At 44.9% G+C, this 22,770-nt stretch overlaps 1 protein-coding gene across 1 annotated transcript; it reads right to left on the reverse strand.

Moving 5' to 3' along the window:
• Window positions 1-665: 665 nt before the first annotated feature.
• SNAI2 (snail family transcriptional repressor 2) lies at window positions 666-3,255 on the reverse strand. The gene is made up of 3 exons (XM_029591255.1): window positions 2,929-3,255; window positions 1,752-2,297; window positions 666-895 (listed from the first exon to the last, which is right to left on the reverse strand). Exons 1-3 carry the CDS (start codon window positions 3,005-3,007, stop codon window positions 714-716), a joined length of 807 nt encoding a protein of 268 aa, XP_029447115.1. The 5' UTR covers window positions 3,008-3,255; the 3' UTR covers window positions 666-713.
• Window positions 3,256-22,770: the final 19,515 nt, after the last annotated feature.

The following is a 22,770-nucleotide window of genomic DNA, read 5'->3' on the forward strand; positions in this document are numbered from 1 at the left end:
TTGGAAAAAAAATAATTGCAGATGCTATTGAAAGAATTTAGCAAGTATGTGCCTGGAATGTTTTGTGAGGCTACAGATGTTGTAAGGCACTTACTGTAGGCTGAACAGTTTTGGTATTATTCATTGCTTATACATTCATTATTTTTTTTTTCATTACTTCTTGGATGTATACCACCCAAAACATTGTATGCAAATGAGCAAAGGCCTCATTTGCCATTTGTATAAACAACAAAAATAAAATTACTAAAATCGGCTAATATAAAACTGGAATACTTTCAAAGGCACCTGAGAGATACGAGTATCTGGCAGCTCTTGTTACATACACAATTACATAAACACACACAATACTGTTTTTCTTTGGGTAAATCTTTGTAGTCTCTGATTTGGTTCCAATTATTAAGAAGACACCTCAGACCTGAGCTTTGAAGAGGAAGCCTAGGGCCCCCCCTTCTCTGCCATTTGCTGGTTCTGTACGGTTTCCCCCTCCCTCTCTTTCAGCCATCGCGTTGAATACACCGCGCTGTGCGAAACGCGGGACCTCGTTGGAAATGTTCGGGTCCTTCGCACTTGTATCCCTCGGTGCGTCTCTGGACTTGGCAAAAAAAAAAAAAAAAGCAGAGGCGAAGATGGCTTTGGCTGGGCAGGGACGTGGGGGGGGGGGGGGGGGGGAGGAGACGGGTTCTTGGTCCCGGGGGGGGGAGGGGGAGTGACTCTCAGGGCGATACACAGCAACCAGACTCCTCGTGCTTGTGAAGAAGAGACATTCGCGAGAAGGTTTTGGAGCAGTTCTTGCACTGGTATTTCTTCACATCAGAATGGGTCTGCAGATGAGCTCGCAGGTTGGACCGGTCCGCGAAGGCTCGGTTGCAGTGCGGACACGAGAAAGGCTTCTCTCCTACAAGCAAAAAGAAGGGAAGATTTTAAGTGGCAAAACCGTAAGGCTGTTAAGTGCAGAACGCAACAATTGCTGGTGAAGAAGAAATGGCCTTTCTCTCCCTGCTAGAACAAAACTATCGAAAGTGTTTAAAAAAAAGGGAAAACCCAAAATCTGGACGTAAGTAGGGAGGTGTGTGCTTTTCAAAGCTCCCGTTAAGTGTTTTGCAATGATATTTCCAAGATATTCTAAAGGGGTAACTGCCCCAGCCGCTGAAGATTGCTGCTCAAGCAGGTGCAGCCCCTGGCTTTAAAGCAGGCTCCTCCCAACGTTTGCAAAAGCCTCTCTCAGTTGCGAGCTAGACATTACCGAGTAACCTGTTTCCTGTCATGCTTGGAGCTGCATAAATTGCATAGCTTGGGATTTAAGCCATTGTTCAACTTCACACACACACACACACACAGAGCGCCTTAAGTTATAGCAAACGTATAAACTTGTCCACAGCATGCACTTTGCCAGCCAGCAGGTACGGGTGACTGAACTCTGCTGCTTTTCTTTGCGACAGCAGGAGTGGCAGCCAACCACGGGTTCCCGCATGCAGCCTCCCAAGTGCAGAGCAGACAGATAAATGTAACCTTGTCTGCCCCGATTTGTAACTGATCATTTGGCGTTTAACTCAAAACTGCTTGCGCATACATAAAACGGCATGCAGGTCATGACAGAGAAACACCGTCCGGGACCTGTCAGACTGGTGAGGAAGGGAGCAGCCATAGCACGGGAAATGCATAGGAGGAGCATTTTTCCCCCAAAGGAAAGTAATGGTTTACTGTTTTGTGATGCCTTAGGCCTTCCCTCCCCAGTAGCTGCTTTCACTTACCAGTGTGAGTCCTAATGTGTCCTTGAAGTAACCAGGGTCTGGAGAAAGCCTTGCCACAGATTTTACAGACACACGGTAAGGTATGGGTCCGGATGTGCATCTTTAGGGCTCCCAGGCTTACGTACTCCTTGTCACAGTACTTGCAGCTAAAAGACTTCCTAGACTGGGCATCACAGTGCAGCTGCTTATGCTTGGCCAGTCCAGAGAAGGTAGAATAGGTCTTGCTGCACAAACTGCACTGAAACTTTTCCGCTTCGATGGCATGAGGATCTGACAGCTTGGACTGGATCCTCTCTTCCTCGTCACTAACAGGGCTCTCCGAGCCACTGTGGTCCTTGGAGGAGGTGTCCGATGGTGGAGGGGGGCTGACCCGCCCCAAGGATGAGGGGTATCCAGAGAGAGGGGAGAGGTCATTGGGTAAGGGCGGTGCAAGGAGCCCAGTGGTAGTCCAGACAGTAATAGGATTGTAGGCTACGGAGCTGATGATCTCTGGTTGTGGAATGACAGGCAGTGGATAACTCTCATATAGATATGGAGAGAGGATCACTAGAAGAAACAACGGAAGAAAACATGGGGTTAATATGCTACTACACTGGAAAAAAAAAAGATTATAGTAATATACATTAAAAGAAATGCATGGACTAGTTCAAAGTCTATATAATTATATAGATTTACTTACACACACACACACACACACACACACACATCTAGCTTTCCATTTATGCATCTCTAACAGTAACACATGTACATTTTTTATTCATGTAATGTACTTTAGATTTCTTTTAGCTGTCTATTTGGTAACAGGTGCACTGATTTTTTTGTCTCATGCTATGGGCAAGACAGCCATTACTATTAAGTAACGTCATACAAAAGGTCTAATCTTACAAATGAAGGTCGATTTGCATAGTAAGTGTATGCATTCTACTGAAATACAAATTAAAATGCAAACTACAACTTTTAATGTGAAAAAATATGGCCGCATATCCAAATAACATTCTCTTCAGGGCTGTTGCTGTTAAAGCCCTTTTCTAAGAGGTGTGGGGGGAACCAATCGCCTTTTAATGCAGAAATAAATGCAAACGAAGTCATCCCTTCTACACCTTAGCCTCCAGAAAAAAAAAAAAAAACAAACCCAAAAACCTTCTTTCGCCGCAGCGGATTTCTGGAATCTAATTACCTGCGTGAGTGTCCAGCTCACTGTAGTTGGGCTTTTTCGAAGAGTTGAAATTTTTCTTGACCAGGAAGGACCTTGGCATTTTGAGGGGAAGGGCGAGCTCCTTTCCCTTGCAAAGTAACGGTCCCCGGGCCGGGCTCGGGCGCAGCGAATCCCCCCCGCTGCCTGCTCGCCTAGAGCATGGTCCTCCTCCCAGCCTGGGTCCCTGCAAGCGGCAGCAGCTCCCGGGCGCCTCGCGAGGAGCCGTAAAATAGTGCCCCCCTCGTCAGGTGCAGGAGGGGGAAGGGCCCTGCGCTCCTCCAATCGTACGTGGGACTCCCCAGCCCCGCTACGGAGCCAGCCTGCTTGGCTGGGAGGGTTTGGTTGGGGGTTTTTTTTTATGTCAAGGAAAAAAAAAAAAACCCACCCCAATCACTTGTATTTGTCGGGATGTGGTTCACATTTCAGCTCCTCCCATGGAGCAGCTCTGAACAGAGGAGGAATCTCTCTGGTCAGAGAGAATCCGCCCGGCTGCGCTTTGCTTCTTCACATTTGTTTTCTCTCTTAGAAGACACAGATCGAAGCACTTGAGAAACGCGAAGAGTTTGCTGGGGTCGAACGCCCCGGTTCTGCTTCGCTGTCACACGAAGGGAGAACATTATAGGGAAGGGTTGCAATGCTCTCTCTGTTCCCAAAACCTTGGAGAAAACGAGCTAGAAAGAAACATTCCTGCTCATTAGGGACATGGAAAAGGAGGAGGAGGTGGGTGGGTGGGAAAGCAGCGTTAGATACTTAGCAGGTTGATTTGGCGTGGTCGAAGGAGGAGTGAGGACCTAGCAGCAGCAGCAGGAGCTGCTGCTATCCGGGGAAACGGGACTTGGTGAAAGTTCGGCTTTTGCCTTCAGACAAGGCAGCGCCTTGGCGGCTGCTGCTGCTGGAGAGTACAGCAGGATGTGGCCAGAGTACTGCTAGGTAGGGTTATACCGGGAGGAGAATCACGGTCAAGTCACCAGCGTGAGACTGAAACTGAAATGCAATGCATGTTAATTGAAGAAAACAAAAAAAAAAAAAAGGGGGAGACCAAATTATTTTTATTCAAACAGTATTGTTAGGTAATAGGTATAGGGGAAAAAAAAAAAAAACCCAGCCTGGGTCCTACTTTCTCAAACATGTTCCCATCCTGAAGTATGAGAAAAAAGATATTAGGAAACGCCGAACAAGGCTGAACAGCTGCAGTTTTCTAGAGAACAGCCATTTTCCCAAAGTAATAAAACACGAGTGCAAGGTATGAGCATTTAGATTCTTATCCCAGAGAGAGAAATGGGGGGGGGGGGGGGGGGGGGATCAAATGAATTAGGATGCTGACATTTCTGATCTGATAAAAAGCTGTGAGATGTGACAGATACATTCATGTTTCTTCAGATACAGTTACATGATTTTTTAAAAATGGGTGTGGCTTTGTCGTGTTCTGAGAATTAAGATGAAAGAGTAGTTTCCAAATTCACTTTGCCCTCTGATTTTGTGGCTGTTTTATAATACAGAAATTGTGTCCTTGTTGCAGAGCACCCTGATGTGATTGAAACAGCAATGGGCCAAAGAGCAGGGATTTGGGGTTTTTTATATCAATGAGTTTTTTTCAGGGATATTTATTTATTTTTAGCCAGGTGGCACAATCTGAAATACCTTGCATACCGAGTGGGTAATTGGATTGCAATTTTTTTGGGCCCTCTATCTGTGTCCAAATCTGATTGATTCTGGCAAGTGATGGAGGGAATAGCCATTTCTGCTTTTCTAGGGAAATCTTTGAAAACACCCAAGAAAGTGCTTCTCAGTAACAGATGGCTTTTTATGAGAGGAGATGTGGCTATTATTAACACAAGCTTTATTGCAGGTAAAAAAAATCAAGCAAAACAACTGCAGCACAAAACAAATCAACAACTCCCCACCGGCGTCCCAAAAATGTTTTGGAGAAAATAACAAACTAGCATATGAGTTATTCCAAATTTCATAATTTACAACTGTAGCTCTTGATTTCTTGAATAAAGGTCTGTTAAAGATGCTGGAACATATGAGTTGAAAAAGACTTTTTATGTTTCAAAGAACTCTCACTAAGGGAGAAGAGTGCTGAGGTATTTTCAAATCTTACCTCAATGGCAGTGCAGAAACTAAATTAAAAAAATACAACTGGAAATTACTGTGTGTGCCATAAAGCACGTTTCATCAATCTAAAAGCCTTTGAGAAGGGTTACTGTTGTCCTTCTGTATGGATTTAATAAATAGCTCTAAATTAAGGCTGTTTTTAAAAAAGCAGATAGCTTTTTTTTTGCAGGTTCCCTTTGAAACCTCTTACAGTAATAACACAGACTGCTAAGCAGAGGTTGGAATGAGATACAGTCTGAGCACCCTGCCTTGTGTGCAACAGGTGCTGGAATGAAAAGATTGAGAGGAAAAAAAAAAAACCCAGCAGTTCTGTTAGGACTTGTTTGAGCAAAGTGCATTGTCAAGCCACATAACTTCTTAATCTGAGGAATGCCTAAGCAAGTGCAAAGGAAGGAGTTTGCTCTTTCTCTGTACGCCTTTCAAAGTCTCTGCCGTCTCACATGCTGGCCTGTTGATATCCTATCCCCCAGCTCTGCCAGTGGAAGGGGATGCACAGATTGCCGTGTTTCATAATGCCCCCAATTTAGCTCAGCATCAGAACGCTGCAGCATGCACAGCCCTCACTGCCTGTCAGGGACTTAGCTTTCTTCCATCAGATGTACAGATATAAGTGCACTGCAGACCAAGTTATGGTGGCTGGGAGGAGGGATGATGAAAAGCTACATGAGGAAAGGAGGTTGAGTAAATATAAATATATACAAGCGTCACCTCTCTTTTGTCTCAAATGATCCCAAGTGTTCAGTATCAGACAGGAAGGAATAGCACAGGTAACATTATAACTTTTTTTTTTTTTTTTAATAAAAGAAAAATAATGCCATATCCATTCTCAATAAATATTTCTTTTCTTGCTTTTGCCAGCACAGAATCAAGGATTCAGGATTGGAGCTCTATTTGTATCCTGAAAAGTATGCGTGTTAGACAATTCTGTATTCATTTTAGTTCTTATACAGCAAAAAATATGTCTTAGAGATGTGCTGTTCTGACAAAAGAGACCTAGACGACATTAAAGTTATCAAATCCATTTTCTTCTGTGAAAAGAAATCTACCCAAGACAAATGCACCTGTGACAAACAAACCTAAATCCAAAGCGCACAATCTATTGGCTTCCCTGGTATGAAACCAGTGACTTCTTTCAGCCACTCCTTCACATGTTTACAAAAGAATATTTATAGGGCTTGAAATCAAATGCTCGCATCACAGGAGATAGGAAATATGGTGCAGCATGGCTTGGAGCTGGGCATGCTTATTACTGCTGCGTTTCAGGGGCAGCCCCTGCTCATTAGCACTATATCTACACATTTACCTGCTCCAAGCCTCCTTGCATCCCAAAATAGGTTGAAATGGAAGAATCAGCAGAGGAGTTCTGGTTCAAAAAAAAAAAGAAAATGTGTATCTCATATTTAAGGATACAAGAAAGGATACAAGAAAAGAGAATATGCATTGTAGGAAGGGAGTCCATAATGGTCTTTTGTAAGTCACAGTGAAGACAGATTTCCTTTTCTTCTGAGTGGCATGGGCTCGAGTGTTTTGGAGTGAGCCAAAGATCGCCAGAGGATCATGTGTGGTCCACTAGGCAGTGTTGGGTTAAGAACCAAGCGTACTGTACTAGATAACATCCTTCAGCAGCTTTGGAAAATCCTTCCTGGTGCTATACGCCTTTATCTTTCTTTACGTACAGAGCATGGCTTTCCTGCTCAAAACCTGGTGCCCCTACAGTGCTATCTAATGTATCTGAACATATCTCTGAGAGCTTGTCTGTTTCCACAGGGAGATCTCAGTCCTGAGGGGAGAAAAGACTAAGAGGAATAATGAAAGAGACTAGCCCTCGTGTTCATTTTGTAAGGGTCCTCCAGCTATAAAAATTCAACCAAAGGGGTTAATCCATCCCTCTAGGTATCACTATAGTACACAGAAGTGGCACACTCAAACATTTACAAACATTTAGTACTGTTGTTACTGTATGATCTTTTATGCATATTAAGATGCTTACATTATAATTACTATTTCAGTTTTTGCTCATCACTGGCAGTATCCATGGCCATGTGTACAAAATAAGCCTGTAATTTACAAAAGATGCATTGCAATTTTAACATAAATCATATTGGTACAATTGATAAGGGACTTCCCTGCCACAAAAATCTTTCTTTGTCTTTCTGGAACCAATGTAAAGTGTGTGCTTGTGGATTCATTTAATCACTAGGAAAACACACACTGCTTCGTCTAACATGTATGGTTGGGGGGGATAATTGCTTTCCCCAAGAGAAATAGTTAATCACCTGCTTAAACACCATTTAAAACGCTGATGAGCTGATGTATTTGTAAATAATAATTAAGGGCATGAAATGCAACACCTGTCATCTCCTTTAGCTGCTAGATTATTGGTGGGTTTATGCTGAATCAGTGTTGTGCCGTTGCTAAAATGTTTTCCTGTGATGTATGGCCTCTTGGTAGCAGTCATGTGCTTGGCATGGACGCTCTTCTTTCAATACTGCTCCCAATGCGGCAGAAACCCCAGGCAGGCAATGTCGTGGTAAATCACTGGTGGGCCTCCTATGTGACGGCCTTCTAAATGGCTAACACCGTTCATCAACCTTAGCAAAATATGCTCAATTTGTCTTGGGTTATAGGTATTCTGGTCAATTTCTGAAAATAGTCTATGGGATAACATGCATTCAGAGGTTGTGCTCGCAGAATAAGGTCAAAATGCAACTTGTTTTCTTCGGGCACCAAAGCAGCAATTAAATAGAGGATTGCTGTTTTGGTACCTGAAGAACCCAAGATGGGCTGTGTCCATACTCTGAGAGCACATCTAGGAATACGACAGTAATGTTGGTTGGCAACTAATTATTAGAAAAACAATTTAACTTTATTATTCTAAATGTATCATTTGAAGAGAATCAATATTAATGCACTGATAAATGTATGCTTCAATATATCAAAGAGAAGAGCTGTAAAAGTAATTTGCAGACAGAACATATATCTGGATGAAACTCAAATGCAGGATATCTTGAAACGGTACCTATTTTTATTGTGCAGAAAAGAGGGAAAGTTATGACACTGACATGTATTAAGGAAACAGAAAGCATTGCATTTACTCTCTCAGCTTTGGTACATCATGCAGTACAATGCTATAGTTTACATCCTGCATTAACCTCTAGCAATCTTTTGATTTTTATTAAACCTTGTTAAATGATCTCAGCAAAGTTTAAAGAGTGCAGATCATGTTTCCTCTTTTACAGGCTAACAAATCACATATTTCATGCTGAAACTAAATAGCAAAACTGTTGTTGTAACCCTCCTTCAACATAAAGTGGTTGAAAAGAGACCTCTACTGGGCACCACTTGCACTGTAATATCAGTATTTTCCTGCTAGTTGAGCAGCTGAGTGTACTGGTTATGCCACCCAGTGGACAAAGAAAGAAAATAAATTGAAAATGCCATGTACTGTGTTGCTTGCTAGAAGAACTAACCTTTCACAACCATCATTTTTTTTTTAAACCAAAATGCAATGCGATCAGGTCCTCTCAGAGGTTCAAAGAAGGCCAGGTCACCTCCAGGGTTTGAGGCCTCTAGCTATAATTGTCTTTTACCAAGTCACAACTCTTGGGTACTTAAATGTGCAGTGCTAAACAGACAGAGAGTGTCACATTTTGGTCTGATAGGAATGCACATAAAAACAAGTTGTGAAACTTATCAAATGCTAAACACTTAACAAGTGTCTAAATCTGAGGGCCCCTTTAAATTTGGTAGCCTGGCCAAATGGCCCTCCTGGCCTCCCCAGTCCCCCGTTGGCTATTTGTTGATGGCTTTTTTTTTTTACAGATTGTACATTCATTACCAGAAGAATATCTCCCCATTCAGCTGTTGCAGACAGAACTGCATTGATTTCTGACCTGCATATCTTCATTCAGAATATGTGACAGTCCTTTAATGTTTGTTAAACAAAAAGCAATCAGTGCTTAGGAAATGGAGTTTCAGAAAATTTTACAGTAGTCTAGGATACATGCAATTCCTTTTGTCATCAATATATTGCATTTTACTGTAATATTTTCGGTTCTGAAAGCTGCATTTGGCTATTATTTAATGTTATGCTTATCCTTCATAAGTGTTATTTCATGGAGGTGAATTTTCAAAGACAAATGTGCATAAAACAGTTTGATGCACAACAATGGCTGTTGTAAAATAGCTTGGGGCTTAAGTGCATGTAGCAGTACACACATAACCTGATGCTGCATGTACTTTTACTTGCACTGGGGATGGGCATTCCTGGGCGGGGGCTGGGAACAATGGTGGTGTGCAGTTGAAACATACCTGCATAATTTTTATTTAAAAAAGTATACATGTGATCTAACCCACACAAGTTATGCCCTCAGTAGTAATTTTTTGCTGGTGACTTTGCGCACCTATCAGGACACAAACCCAGGGATTTTCAAATGAATGTATACGCATATATTCACTGGGTCAGGTCTATGTATAGAAATTCACATATACTTTATCTCTAAACACACTGATATAGAATTACCCTCATAATGTGTATGAGTGCCTGTATTTTAGTATATGCAAGTACTTGTGTGTATGGATTTCTGTAAGTTAGTAACTGTAAATGTAGTTTTGTATATGGGAGTTTGTTTGCTGGTGTGTCTCTATATAACTTTGTAACATATTTTAAAGTAGGTGAGTATGTAAATGCTAGGGATGTGCAGACCAAAAGTTTAAGTTCATAAGTCCATAAGTCGAAAGGGGGTCCCATTTGCGGTCAATATGGACATATGGAGAATTCCATAAGTTGAGTCTATGTCCATATGTGCAAATAAAAATTTAAACCCCTCACCCGCCTTAATCCCCCCCCCCCCAAGACTTACCAAAACTCCCTGGTGGTCCAGCAGGGTCAGGACGCCATTCCTGAACTCCTTTGCAAGGAGCACGTGACGTCGGCGTCACGTCGGAGTGATGCGGCGTCACGTGATTCCCCTCGGGTTCGCTCCCGGACCCCTCATTGGGCCCAATAGGTACTTTTGGCCAGCTTGGGGGGGTCAGGAGGCCCCCCCAAGCTGGCCAAAAGTGCCGTTTGGGTCCAACGAGGGGTCCGGGAGCGGAACCGCGATGGACCATGTGACGTCGGCGTCACGTCGGAGTGACGCTGACGTCACGTGATTCCCCACGCGTCCGCTCCCAGACCCTCACGGAACTTTTGGCCAGCTTGGGGAGTTTTGGTAAGTCTTGGGGGGGGGGGGGGGATTAAGGAGGGTGAGGGGTTTAAATTTTTATTTAGATCAACAATCGCGATTTCCAACGTATTCAACATAGCTATGTTGAATAAGTTGGAAATCCGATCGTTTACGCCTCATCATTTTTTTAAGTTAAAAAAAAAAAAAAGTTGTGTTTTCCATTTAAGTTCAAAACGAATGCACACCCCTAGTAAATGCCTGTGTAAGTATGTTCATTTATTGGGCATGTATATGTGTGTTAGTTTCTAGGGATGTGCAGAAGGAAAAATTTGTTTCATTTCGTTTTTTGTTTCGCCAGGACCCAAATTCATTTCAATAGTTTCATAAGGGAAAAAACCCAATTCGTTTAATAGTTTCATTTGTTTTTCGTTTGCCATTAAAGTCAATAGGGGAAGTATTTGCAGCTATTTTTGGCTGAAGAATTGGGGTTTTCTTATCAATTCTGATTAAACTTCTGGGGAGCAATCATCAGAACAAGAAAAGAGCTCCAAGATACTTAGACTGTGGCAAAGTGGCACCAAAATGGCATGAGTAGCCAAAGGCACTGTAAAGGGGGCAAAGGGGTACCAAGTGTGGCAAGAGTGTTTTAACAGAGGTGCAAAGCAGCAGGAAGAGTGTCAAAAACACACAACAGCTTCAAAAGAGAGCACCGATAACAGATGCATGAACCCTCGAAGGCAGCATGACAGGCTAAGTGGCAAGACAAGTGGCATCAGCATCCTACAGCACAATGAAGGGGGAACATAGCAAGCAGAAAGAGTGACATAAAAAACCACAAGGCACCAATAAAGGGACAAAGCAGCAGAAAGACTAGCATCAACTCACTGAGGAACCATGATAGTGGCAAGAACACCACAAGGAGTAGAATGAGTCATCTGGTGTATGGCAGGAAAACAGAGTGGCGAAAAGTTGATAGGGGCAAGACAGGCTTGCAGAGTTAAGTAGTCTGGTCCCTGTGGTTTTGATAGGGGCAAGATTAGGGATGTGAATCATTTTTCAACAATTTAGATTATTGTCCCGATAAGGTTTAAATTGTCTTTAATTGGTAAAGAGTGCGATACAATAGAAATTCCCCCGATTTATCGTGAAAAATCGGTTTTTTTTTTGTTAACGCGCACTAACCATTGTTAGTGCACACTAACAGAAAATGATACAATTTGACACTTTTCAGGGCAGAAGGTCAGTTTAGGAATGAATATGTATTCCTATTGGCTGCCCTCTTATTTATTCATGTTACCAAGGTTCCCACTGACGAGATGGTTTAATATATGGGGGATGGGAAATGGAAATGGTTGGTAGCTTGACAAAAAAAAGTAATGTGATCAGTCAATGTGACTAGAACTTGTGCCCTATCCCTGATACCGGGAGTGTTGTGATCTTCCTGCATGCAGTGCCGTATCCCTGATACCGGGAGAGTTGTGATCTTCCTGCACGCAGTGCCCTAACCCTGATACCGGGGGTGCTGTGATCTTCCTGCACTCAGTGCCATATCCCTGATACCGGGAGTGTTTTGATCTTCCTGCACGCAGTGCCCTATCCCTGATACTGGGAGTGTTGTGATCTTCCTGCACCCAGTGCCCTATCCCTGTTACCGGGGGTGTTGTGATCTTCCTGCATGCAGTGCCCTATCCCTGATACCGGGAGTGTTGTGATCTTCCTGCACGCAGTGCCCTATCCCTGATACTGGGTATGTTGTGATCTTCCTGCACAACACTCCCGGTATCAGGGATAGGGCATTGCAAGGTAGGGATGTGAATCATTTTCCATATCGTCTTAACGATAGAAATCGTGTGGCAGGGCAAGAAAATCGTCTTAGGCACGATTTTTTAGTTAAAAAATTGTTAAAAATCGTTTTTTCCGATTAGTGCGCACTAACGGGAGTTAGTGCGCACTAACTGGGAGTTAGTGCGCACTAACTGAAAATGATACAATTTGACACTTTTCAGGTCAGTTAAGGTCAGTTTAGGAATGAATATGTATTCCTATTGGCTGCCCTCTTATTTATTCATGTTACCAAGTTTCCTACTGACAGTATATGGGGGATGGGAAATGGAAACAGTTGGTAGCTTGACAAAACAAGTAATGTGATCAGTCAATGTGACTAGAACTTGTGCCCTAACCCTGATACCAGGGGTATTGTGATCTTCCTGCACACAGTGCCCTATCCCTATTAATACCAGGAGTGTTGTGATCTTCCTGCACACAGTGCCCTATCCCTAATACCAGGGGTGTTGTGATCTTCCTGCACACAGTGCCCTATTCCTGATACTGGGGGTGTTGTGATCTTCCTGCACACAGTGCCCTATTCCTGATACCGGGGGTGTTGTGATCTTCTTGCACACATCCCGGTATCAGGGATAGGGCACTGCATGCAGGAAGATCACAACACTCCTGGTATTAATAGGGATAGGGCACTGCATGCAGGAAGATCACAACACTCCTGGTATTAATAGGGATAGGGCACTGCATGCAGGAAGATCACAACACCCCTGGTATCAGGGATAGGGCACTGTGTGCAGGAAGATCACAATACCCCGGAGGAGTGAGGGTCAGGCAGCTCCCCCCTGTCTGTGAAGCCAGCCTCTCACTAGTAATGCAGGGAGGGAGCTGTCTCAGACTTCACCATCCTCCCCCCCCCCCTCACCCACACACCATTCACTAGCTGGGACATGGGGGAAGTCAGGAGTGAGGGTCAGGCAGCTCCCCCCTGTCTGTGAAGCCAGCCTCTCACTAGTAATGCAGGGAGGGAGCTGTCTCAGACTTCACCATCCTCTCCCCCCCCCTCACCCACACACCATTCACTAGCTGGGACATGGGGGAAGTCAGGAGTGAGGGTCAGGCAGCTCCCCCCTGTCTGTGAAGCCAGCCTCTCACTAGTAATGCAGGGAGGGAGCTGTCTCAGACTTCACCATCCTCCCCCCCCCCCTCACCCACACACCATTCACTAGCTGGGAGATGGGGGAAGTCAGGAGTGAGGGTCAGGCAGCTCCCCCCTGTCTGCGAAGCCAGCCTCTCACTAGTAATGCAGGGAGGGAGCTGTCTCAGACTTCACCATCCCCCCCCCCCCCCCCTCACCCACACACCATTCACTAGCTGGGACATGGGGGAAGTCAGGAGTGAGGGTCAGGCAGCTCCCCCCTGTCTGTGAAGCCAGCCTCTCACTAGTAATGCAGGGAGGGAGCTGTCTCAGACTTCACCATCCTCCCCCCCCCCTCACCCACACACCATTCACTAGCTGGGACATGGGGGAAGTCAGGAGTGAGGGTCAGGCAGCTCCCCCCTGTCTGTGAAGCCAGCCTCTCACTAGTAATGCAGGGAGGGAGCTGTCTCAGACTTCACCATCCTCCCCCCCCCCCTCACCCACACACCATTCACTAGCTGGGACATGGGGGAAGTCAGGAGTGAGGGTCAGGCAGCTCCCCCCTGTCTGTGAAGCCAGCCTCTCACTAGTAATGCAGGGAGGGAGCTGTCTCAGACTTCACCATCCTCCCCCCCCCCCCTCACCCACACACCATTCACTAGCTGGGACATGGGGGAAGTCAGGAGTGAGGGTCAGGCAGCTCCCCCCTGTCTGTGAAGCCAGCCTCTCACTAGTAATGCAGGGAGGGAGCTGTCTCAGACTGGTATCAGGGTTAGGGCACTGTGTGCAGGAAGATCACAACACTCCTGGTATTAATAGGGATAGGGCACTGTAAGAGATGACTGTAGTAGATTGAATAAAGATCTGATGTTTCTGCTCTCCTCACACCAAACAAAAACAACACACAAGCAGAGAAGCCCTTCTTACAAAGCTGAGCTAGTGAGTTAAGTAGGAGGAAAAGTAAACATACTGGTGCCAGTGTGGCTACTTAAAAAATACACTTACCAACAATCAATTACATATATTTGAACTGTGTACAGTTCCAGCCAGGACCACCTTTCTAAAATGCACAGTGATTGGCAAATTCAACATGCACTAGCATTTCAGGTGCCTGCTAACAAAAATAATAAACAAACAAGTTCTAGTCACGTGAGTGCTGATCATTACATTACTTTTTTTGTCAAGCTTCCAACTGTTTCCATTTCACATCCCCCCAACCATATTGGTAACATCAATAGATAAGAGCACAGCCAGCCAATAGGAATACATACATACATATTCATTCCTAAGTGACCTTTACTGACCTGGGAAGTGTGAACACTTTGTTTCATTTTCTGTTGGTGTTCGTTAGTTTCCAGTTCCATTTCCCATCCCTCCAACCATCACCTCAGTGGTAACCTTGGTAACATCAATAGATAAGAGGGCAGCCAGCCAATTGGAACACATATTCATTCCTAACTGACCTTCAGTGACCTGGAAAGTGTTTATTTGTATCATTTTCAGTTAGTGCGCACTAAATCGAGTTAGTGCGCACTAAATCGAGTTAGTGCGCACTAACGGGGAGTTAGTGCGCACTAACTCGATTTAGTGCGCACTAACACGATTTAACGATTTTTAACGATAAATCGTTAGAATTTCTATTGTATCGTGTTCTATAACGATTTAAGACGATATAAACATTATCGGACGATAATTTTAATCGTTGAAAAACGATTCACATCCCTATTGCAAGGTAGAAGATCACAGCTCTAGAGATCCTGCACAGGGCAGTGCAGAGAGGAAGATCACATCACTCCCGGTATCAGGGATAGGTCACTGTGTGCAGGAAGATCACAACACTCCCGGTATCAGGGATAGGGCACTGAGTGCAGAAAGATCACAACACTCCCGGTATCAGGGATAGGGCACTGTGTGCAGGAAGATCCCAACACTCTCGGTATCAGGGATATGGCACTGAGTGCAGGAAGATCACAACACCCCTGGTATCAGGGATAGGGCACTGTGTGCAGGAAGATCACAACACTCCCGGTATCAGGGATAGGGCACTGCATGCAGGAAGATCACAACACTCCCGGTATCAGGGATAAGGCACTGCATGCAGGAAGATCACAACACTCCCAGTATCAGGGATAGGGCACTGAGTGCAGGAAGATCACAAAACCCCCGGTATCAGGCAGGGATAGGGCACTGCATGCAGGAAGATCACAACACTCCCGGTATCAGGGATAGGGCACTGAGAGCAGGAAGATCACAACACCTCCGGTATCAGGGATAGGGCACTGAGTGCAGGAAGATCACAACACCCCCGGTATCAGGGATAGGGCACTGAGTGCAGGAAGATCACAACACTCCCATTATCAGGGATAGGGCACTGAGTGCAGGAAGGTCACAACACTCCCGGTATTAGGGATAGGGCACTGTGTGCAGGAAGATCTCAACACTCCCGGTATCAGGGATAGGGCACTGAGTGCAGGAAAATCACAACACCCCCGATATCAGGGATAGGGCACTGCGTGCAGGAAGATCACAACACTCCCGGTAACCGGGATAGGAACTGTGTGCAGGAAGATCACAACACCCCCGGTAACTGGGATAGGGCACTGCGTGCAGGAAGATCACAACACTCCCGGTATCAGGGATAGGGCACTGCGTGCAGGAAGATCACAACACCCCCGGTATCAGGGATAGGGCACTGCATGCAAGAAGATCACAACACTCCCGGTATCAGGGATAGGGCACAAATTCTAGTCACATTGACTGATCACATTACTTTTTTTCTCAAGCTACCAACCGTTTCCATTTCCCATCCCTATATATTGTCAGTGGGAACTTTGGTAACATCAATAAATAAGAGGGCAGCCAATAGGAATACATATTCATTCCTAAACTGACCTTCTGCCCTGAAAAGTGTCAAATTGTATCATTTTCTGTTAGTGCGCACTAACAATGGTTAGTGCGTGCTAACTTCCTGTTAGCGCGCACTAACTCCCATTAGTGCGCACTAATCGGAAAATCGATTTTTTTACTAAAAAATCATGCCAAACACGATTTTCTTCCCCTGCCAGATGATTTCGATCGTTAAGACGATCGGGCACACGATTCACATCCCTAGGCAAGACAGGCTAACAGAGCTGAGGTAGTCAGGTCGCTGTTGTTATTGAGTCTTAGTTTTAGTGGACCCTTGGGCCGACCTGTCAGAGATTGGGAGAAGGTGTTCAATGTCTCTAGCAAACTGCAGGTCAGGAGGCAGATGTCAGGCAGGACGTGGATGGTGCTCTTCACCCTGGAAGCTGGTGCTCCCCCAGGAGGAGCCCGTAGGAGCCCAGCCGCTGGGACGTAGGCGAGTAGCGAAGCTTGAGACTGAGACTGGCAGGCTGGTGAGCTGGACAGGAACTGGAACCAGACAAGAACAGCGAGCAACGCTGTAGCAAGGGACGGGAACTGGAACCAGGCAGGAACTGTAGCAAGACTTGGGTTCTGGAACCAGGCAGAAACTGTAGCAAGACTCAGGTACTGGAACGAGGCAGGAACTGTAGCAAGCAGGCAGGATCCAAGCAAGTACTGTAGCAAGCAGGCAGGAACCAGGCAGGTACTGTAACAAGCAGGCAGGAAACAGGCAGGAACGGAGCGAGTTCCAAAGGCGACCCACTCCGTGGCATAGCGCAACTGGGAACCGGATGGTAAACCCGTTGCAAGGCAAAGAGTGAATGTCCGCAACCGGCTTATCAAGGCCGCGGCATCTGACGTCAGGATTTGGGCGAAGTCACCACTGGCGGGAAACGGCCTAGAAAAGTGCCCAAGTGGCGCGTGTGAGTGCTTAGAGACAGGGCGTCCATGGGAGGCTTCCCGGCGGCGCGGCCCCCATGGGGACGCCGCCGAACAGGCCGCGAACTAGGCCAGCAGAAGCGGGAACAGGTCCAGGAACACGGAGGTAAGGGTCTGGTCACGGTGCTTGCGGCCAGAACCGTAACAGCTGTGGTGTCGATAGGGGCAAGACAGGCTGGCAGAGCTGAGGTCACTACGGTTTTGATAGGGGTTTTGATAGGGGCTGATTTTGAATATTTGTTTAATAACAGTGAACAATAACATTTAGCAAACATTTAGACACTTGTATTTTTGACTTTATGAAACCCACAAATGATTGAGAAGACCGGCAGACCTTGTGAAATAAGAGGATCTTTCTCTGGCTTGCTGATGCGGTTTGATCAATCTTTATATATGATACCTATTACCTACCACGCCTTCCTTATAATATTAACCACCTTGCTACTCCTACACTTTACTCCCGTAAAGTAGTCATTCCACTTATCGTCTCATTACCTGAAACCTTTACCACTTAATCCTACTACCCCCTAGCTGTAATTTTTATCTAAATCAATTTCAAGTAATGATATATTCATGTTAATATTATTATTGTTAATGTTATTATTACTTATGCATTATTTGTTTCATTTCCACTCTGCCTATCCTATAATCAATTACTCTGTCATCTATTAGTCCCTGTTATTTCCCCTACCCTGTTCCATGTAATTTCAATCTGCAGTTATGATGTACACCGATATGATGTTTCACACTAATACTGGTATATAAAAAGTTTCAAATAAATAAATAAATAAATATATATATATAAAAATACATAAACACACATACATAAAATGACATAATGAAAAACGTGACAATACCTATTTTGTATTGTTCACTACACTAGTTTCCTTTTTCTAGTTTAATTTGTTGAGTGTGGAAACTCACAGGTTCTTTTTTGCATTTGATAGAGGCAAGACAGGCTGGCAGAGCTGAGGTAGTCAGGTCGCTGTGGTGTTGATAGGGGAAAGAGAAGGAAGCAAGACAAGATGAGGCTCAGCCCACTGATGGTGTTAGGCTGGTAGAAGTGGCCCCCAGAGCACCGGGATCAGGTCTTCTCGGAGTCGGGTTGTTTGTGAATTCAGCCGAAAGTGGTTGGTAAACTCTGTCTAAGGCTAAATACTGGCACGAGACTGATAGTCAGGATTTTTTTTTTCTGCCCTTTTTTTTATTGAAGTAGTTCAATAAAAAAAGGGCAGAAAAAAAAAATCCTGGCTGCCTGGCAGGCTCAGCAGCAAAAGAGAACAAATATATTTTTCAGCAATAGAAAATTAATTGTAGCAAACTAGCAATAGCAATTGAATAAAGATTTGAGACACTCTGAGAGAGCTCAAACAACAAACAAGCTGCTTAGATAGAACCAAAAAGAGGGGAGCAGGGTGAAGGGGGACGGGGCTCCCTGCATGCGGCGCAACTGTCAACCGGGGCATACTGTCCACCCTACCCGTCTTGAAACACAGACCAAGGAGTCTAACATGTGTGGTAGGATCTGAAACATGATGAATTATGCCTGGGTGGGGTGGAGCTGCTGCAGGTGCAGATCTTGGTGGTAGTAGCAAATATTCAAACAAGAGCCCCGGGGAGAGTTCCCTTTCCTTTGTGCAGGAAAGGGCTCCCTGGAATGGGTTCGCCCCTAGAGTGGGGTGGTTCTGTTGGCATCTAGTGAGCTCTCGCTGCTCTTTTAAAATCTGGTGGAGGTAGCAGATATACAAACGAGAATTTTGAAGGCCGAGGCGGAGGAGGTTTCCATACGAACAGCGGTTCAACATGTGTCAGCAGATACTAAGAGCTAGGCTACACCCAGGAGAGTTCCCTTTCCTTTGCGCAGGAAAGGGCTCCCTGGAATGGTTTCACCCCAGAGTGGGGCACGAGACTTGGAAAGTGCAGCGATGTGGAGGAGGTTTCCATATGAACAGCGGTTCAACATGTGTCAGCAGGTGTTAAGAGATAGGCGACACCCGGGGAGAGTTCCCCTTCCTTTGCACAGGAAAGGGCTCCCTGGAATGGTTTCACACCAGAGTGGGGCCCGAGTCTTCAAAGTGTGGCGAAGTGGGTAAGATTTCCATGTGAACAGTGGTTCTGGTTCAACATGTGTCAGCGGGTAATAAGAGATAGGCTAGACCCGGGGAGAGTTAAGAACATAAGAACATAAGAACATGCCATATTGGGTCAGACCAAGGGTCCATCAAGCCCAGCATCCTGTTTCCAACAGTGGCCAGTGCGGGCCATAAGAACCTGGCAAGTACCCAAAAACTAAGTCTATTCCATGTTACCGTTGCTAGTAATAGCAGTGGCTATTTTCTAAGTCAACTTAATTAATAGCAGGTAATGGACTTCTCCTCTAAGAACTTATCCAATCCTTTTTTAAACACAGCTATACTAACTTCACTAACCACATTCTCTGGCAACAAATTCCAGAGTTTAATTGTGCCTTGAGTGAAAAAGAACTTTCTCCATTAGTTTTAAATGTGCCACATGCTAACTTCATGGAATGGCCCCTAGTCTTCCTGAAATGGGTTCACCCCGAGAGTGGGGCACGAGCCCAAAGTGTGGCGATGTGGAGGAGGTTTCCATGTGAACAATGGTTCAACATGGATCAGCAGGTGTTAAGAGATAGGCGACACCCGTGGAGAGTTCCCTTTCCTTTGCGCAGGAAAGGGCTCCCTGAAATGGGTTTGCCCTGACAGTGGGGCACGAGCCTTCAAAGTGTGGCAAAGTGGAGGAGGTTTCCAGGTGAACAGCAGTTCTGGTTCAACCCGTGTCAGCGGGTACTAAGAGATAGTCTACACCCGGGGAGAGTTCCCTTTCCTTTGTGCAGGTATGTTGTGGTTTGATCTGTCATTTCTTCCTGAACTGGTTCACTGCCAGAAGAAAATGGCATCTTTTTCATTTGTGAAAGATAATTCAACAGAGGATGCTTTTAGAGCAATAGAGGCTGCCATTTGTGAAGCAAGAACTGAGCTGGAGATTATTTGCGAATACCCAGAAGCTATTAACTGTACTTATGCACTTCAGCTGATGACAAAAGAACTTGAAGAGCTCTCAGAAATAAGAAAACTGCTACTCAAGTCCAAATCTACAATATCAACCTATGTTGACTTTGTACCCTACACAGTGCCTCTGTAAACTATGGGAACACAGAGGAGGAACTAGAGTACAACTACCACCAGTTTTCTATAGTACCAGAAACATTAATGTTGGCACCTAAGAAAGATTTAGGGAAAATGATCCATATTATGAAGATCATTAAAACTATTGAGAATCTGAAATATGCAAGCTCCAAACATCTTAAGTCAGATGTTTATGTTCTTACATTCCAAATGTTGCAAAACAGGAAAAATAATGTTCTGGAAAGAAGTGATGCACATATACATTAAACTGAAATTAGTGATACCAGAACTAAACTCAGACAGGCACAGCGTTTGGGGTCAGGCCCTTGTAGTGTCGTAAGGGCTGGATGGGCAGGCACAGTGTTTGGGGTCAGGCCCTTGTAGTGACTTAAGGGCTGGACAGACAGGCACAGCGTTTGGGGTCAAGCCCTTGTAGTGACATAAGGGCTGGACAGACAGGTACAGCATTTGGACAGGCAGGTACAGCATTTGGGGTCAGGCCCTTGTAGTGAAAATGAATGCACTTCCCTATTAGTTTCTCTCCTACATGTAACTATATCAGCTCCCTAGTTATTTGTTTCAGTACCCAATTCAGGATTTGTATGAGTATAACTGTGATGGTGTAAGATAGTCTCTAGGGATGTGCAGACAAAACGTTTTCGTTGAATGTTTGATAAGTTTTCGTGGGGTATCGATTTCGTTCATTATGGACTTATGGAGAATTCCATAAGTTGAGGATCTGTCCATACTTTTCCCGGTTCCCTAAATAAAAATTTAAACCCCCCACCCTCCTTAATCCCCCCCCAAGACTTACCAAAACTCCCTGGTGGTCCAGCGGGGAGTCAGGAAGCTATCCCTGCACTCCTTTGCAATTTCCTCACGGCGCCGATAGCCTGTGTCACAGGGGCTGCCCATGCTATTGGCCAGCCCCTGTCACATGGTCACCGGCGCCATCTTGTGCTCCTATCACGTGACAGGTAGGTCATGTGGCAGGAGGTCGCACCGGGACCCCCGCTGGACCCAAGCGGAACTTTTGGCCAGCTTGGGGGGGCCTCCTGACCCCCCCAAGCTGGCCAAAAGTTCCGCTTGGGTCCAGCGGGGGTCCCGGTGCGACCTCCTGCCACATGACCTACCTGTCACGTGATAGGAGCACAAGATGGCGCCGGTGACCATGTGACAGGGGCTGGCCAATAGCACGGGCAGCCCCTGTGACACAGGCTATCGGCGCCGTGAGGAAATTGCAAAGGAGTGCAGGGATAGCTTCCTGACTCCCCGCTGGACCACCAGGGAGTTTTGGTAAGTCTTGGGGGGGGGGTCAGGAGGGTGGGGGGTTTAAGTGTTTATTTAGGTTCAACGTATTCAACATAGCTATGTTGAATAAGTTGGAAGTTGCGATGCGTTGCGCATCAAACTTTTTTTTTCTCTTTTAAAAATATAAGTTGTGTTTTTCATATGCGTTCAAAACGAATGCACACCCCTAATAGTCTCTATATAAGTATGTGTCAATGAAACACAGTACATTACTGTACTGCTTCAATGGCAATGGGTAACGGGGAATTGGATTCAAGCAGCAACCAATGTGTGCCCGACTTTTACAGACTGGGAATTGGTTAAGCATGGGAGAAACCTGCATCATACAGCGGATGCTACCGTGGGCTTAATGGGCAGACTGGATGGACCATTTGTCCTTTTCTGCCTTCATTTCTATGTTTCTATGTTAATGTGACTCTTTTCTCAAAATGCAATGCTTACCTCCTATCTTAATAGTTGTAAGGAGGATTGGCTAAAGAGTCCTGTGATTTTAAGAAATGACAATATTATGTTTATTTTTATTTATTAGATTTATAAATAGCCAATATGATAAAGCTTGTGTGATGTACAGTTCAAACAATACACACATGCTTAAATGATAATTCATAAACAAATAAAACCCATAACAGAAAAAGGAATAAACAGCACATTCCAAAACACAATATATAGAAAACATCACTACTATAGAAACCATATACAGTAGAAGAGGATCTGAAGACTCATCTGCATACTGCTCCCAGCATCCCCCGGGAAAGGAATCCAGAGGTCACCACAAGTGATCCAGGGATTGAATTCCACAGCTCCAGCTCCCAGAGGCCCCACACCCTTTGCAGTAGAATAGGACCAGAAGTGCATGCCTTTAGGCATGTGACTCTCAAACCCTTCAATTCTTTGAGTAAAGATCAATTTAATGGTAGTTAATGAGGATTGGTAAGTATAGCTTTGGGAAATATTTGGACTTATAAAAGCTTTGAGAAAGGTGAAATTGTGGGATATATTCTTTAGAGTTTGTGTGTGTGTCTGAGGTAATAAGCAAGCCAGAGATAGTTAATTCTAGTGTCTATCATTCTCACCCACTCAACCCTTGATTTTTAGGCAAGAGACACTTTCTCATTAAAAATCAATCTGGCTTTTATCTAAATCATACTATTACACCAGCCCTTATTGAAAGTTTAATCATCCCCTTGTAGGACACTAGCTGATTAATTAGTAAATTCACCTGCAAATTTAAAGTACTCTAATTCCAACTCCCTTAGTATCCTAAACTTAACTAGAAACTCAATAAAATTAAGATGAAGGCAGCAGTCCAGCAGCAAGAGTGGGGCTTTCCAGTCTT

This window comes from Rhinatrema bivittatum, chromosome 2 (genome assembly GCF_901001135.1).
Source record: "Rhinatrema bivittatum chromosome 2, aRhiBiv1.1, whole genome shotgun sequence".
Classification (NCBI taxonomy): domain Eukaryota; kingdom Metazoa; phylum Chordata; class Amphibia; order Gymnophiona; family Rhinatrematidae; genus Rhinatrema; species Rhinatrema bivittatum.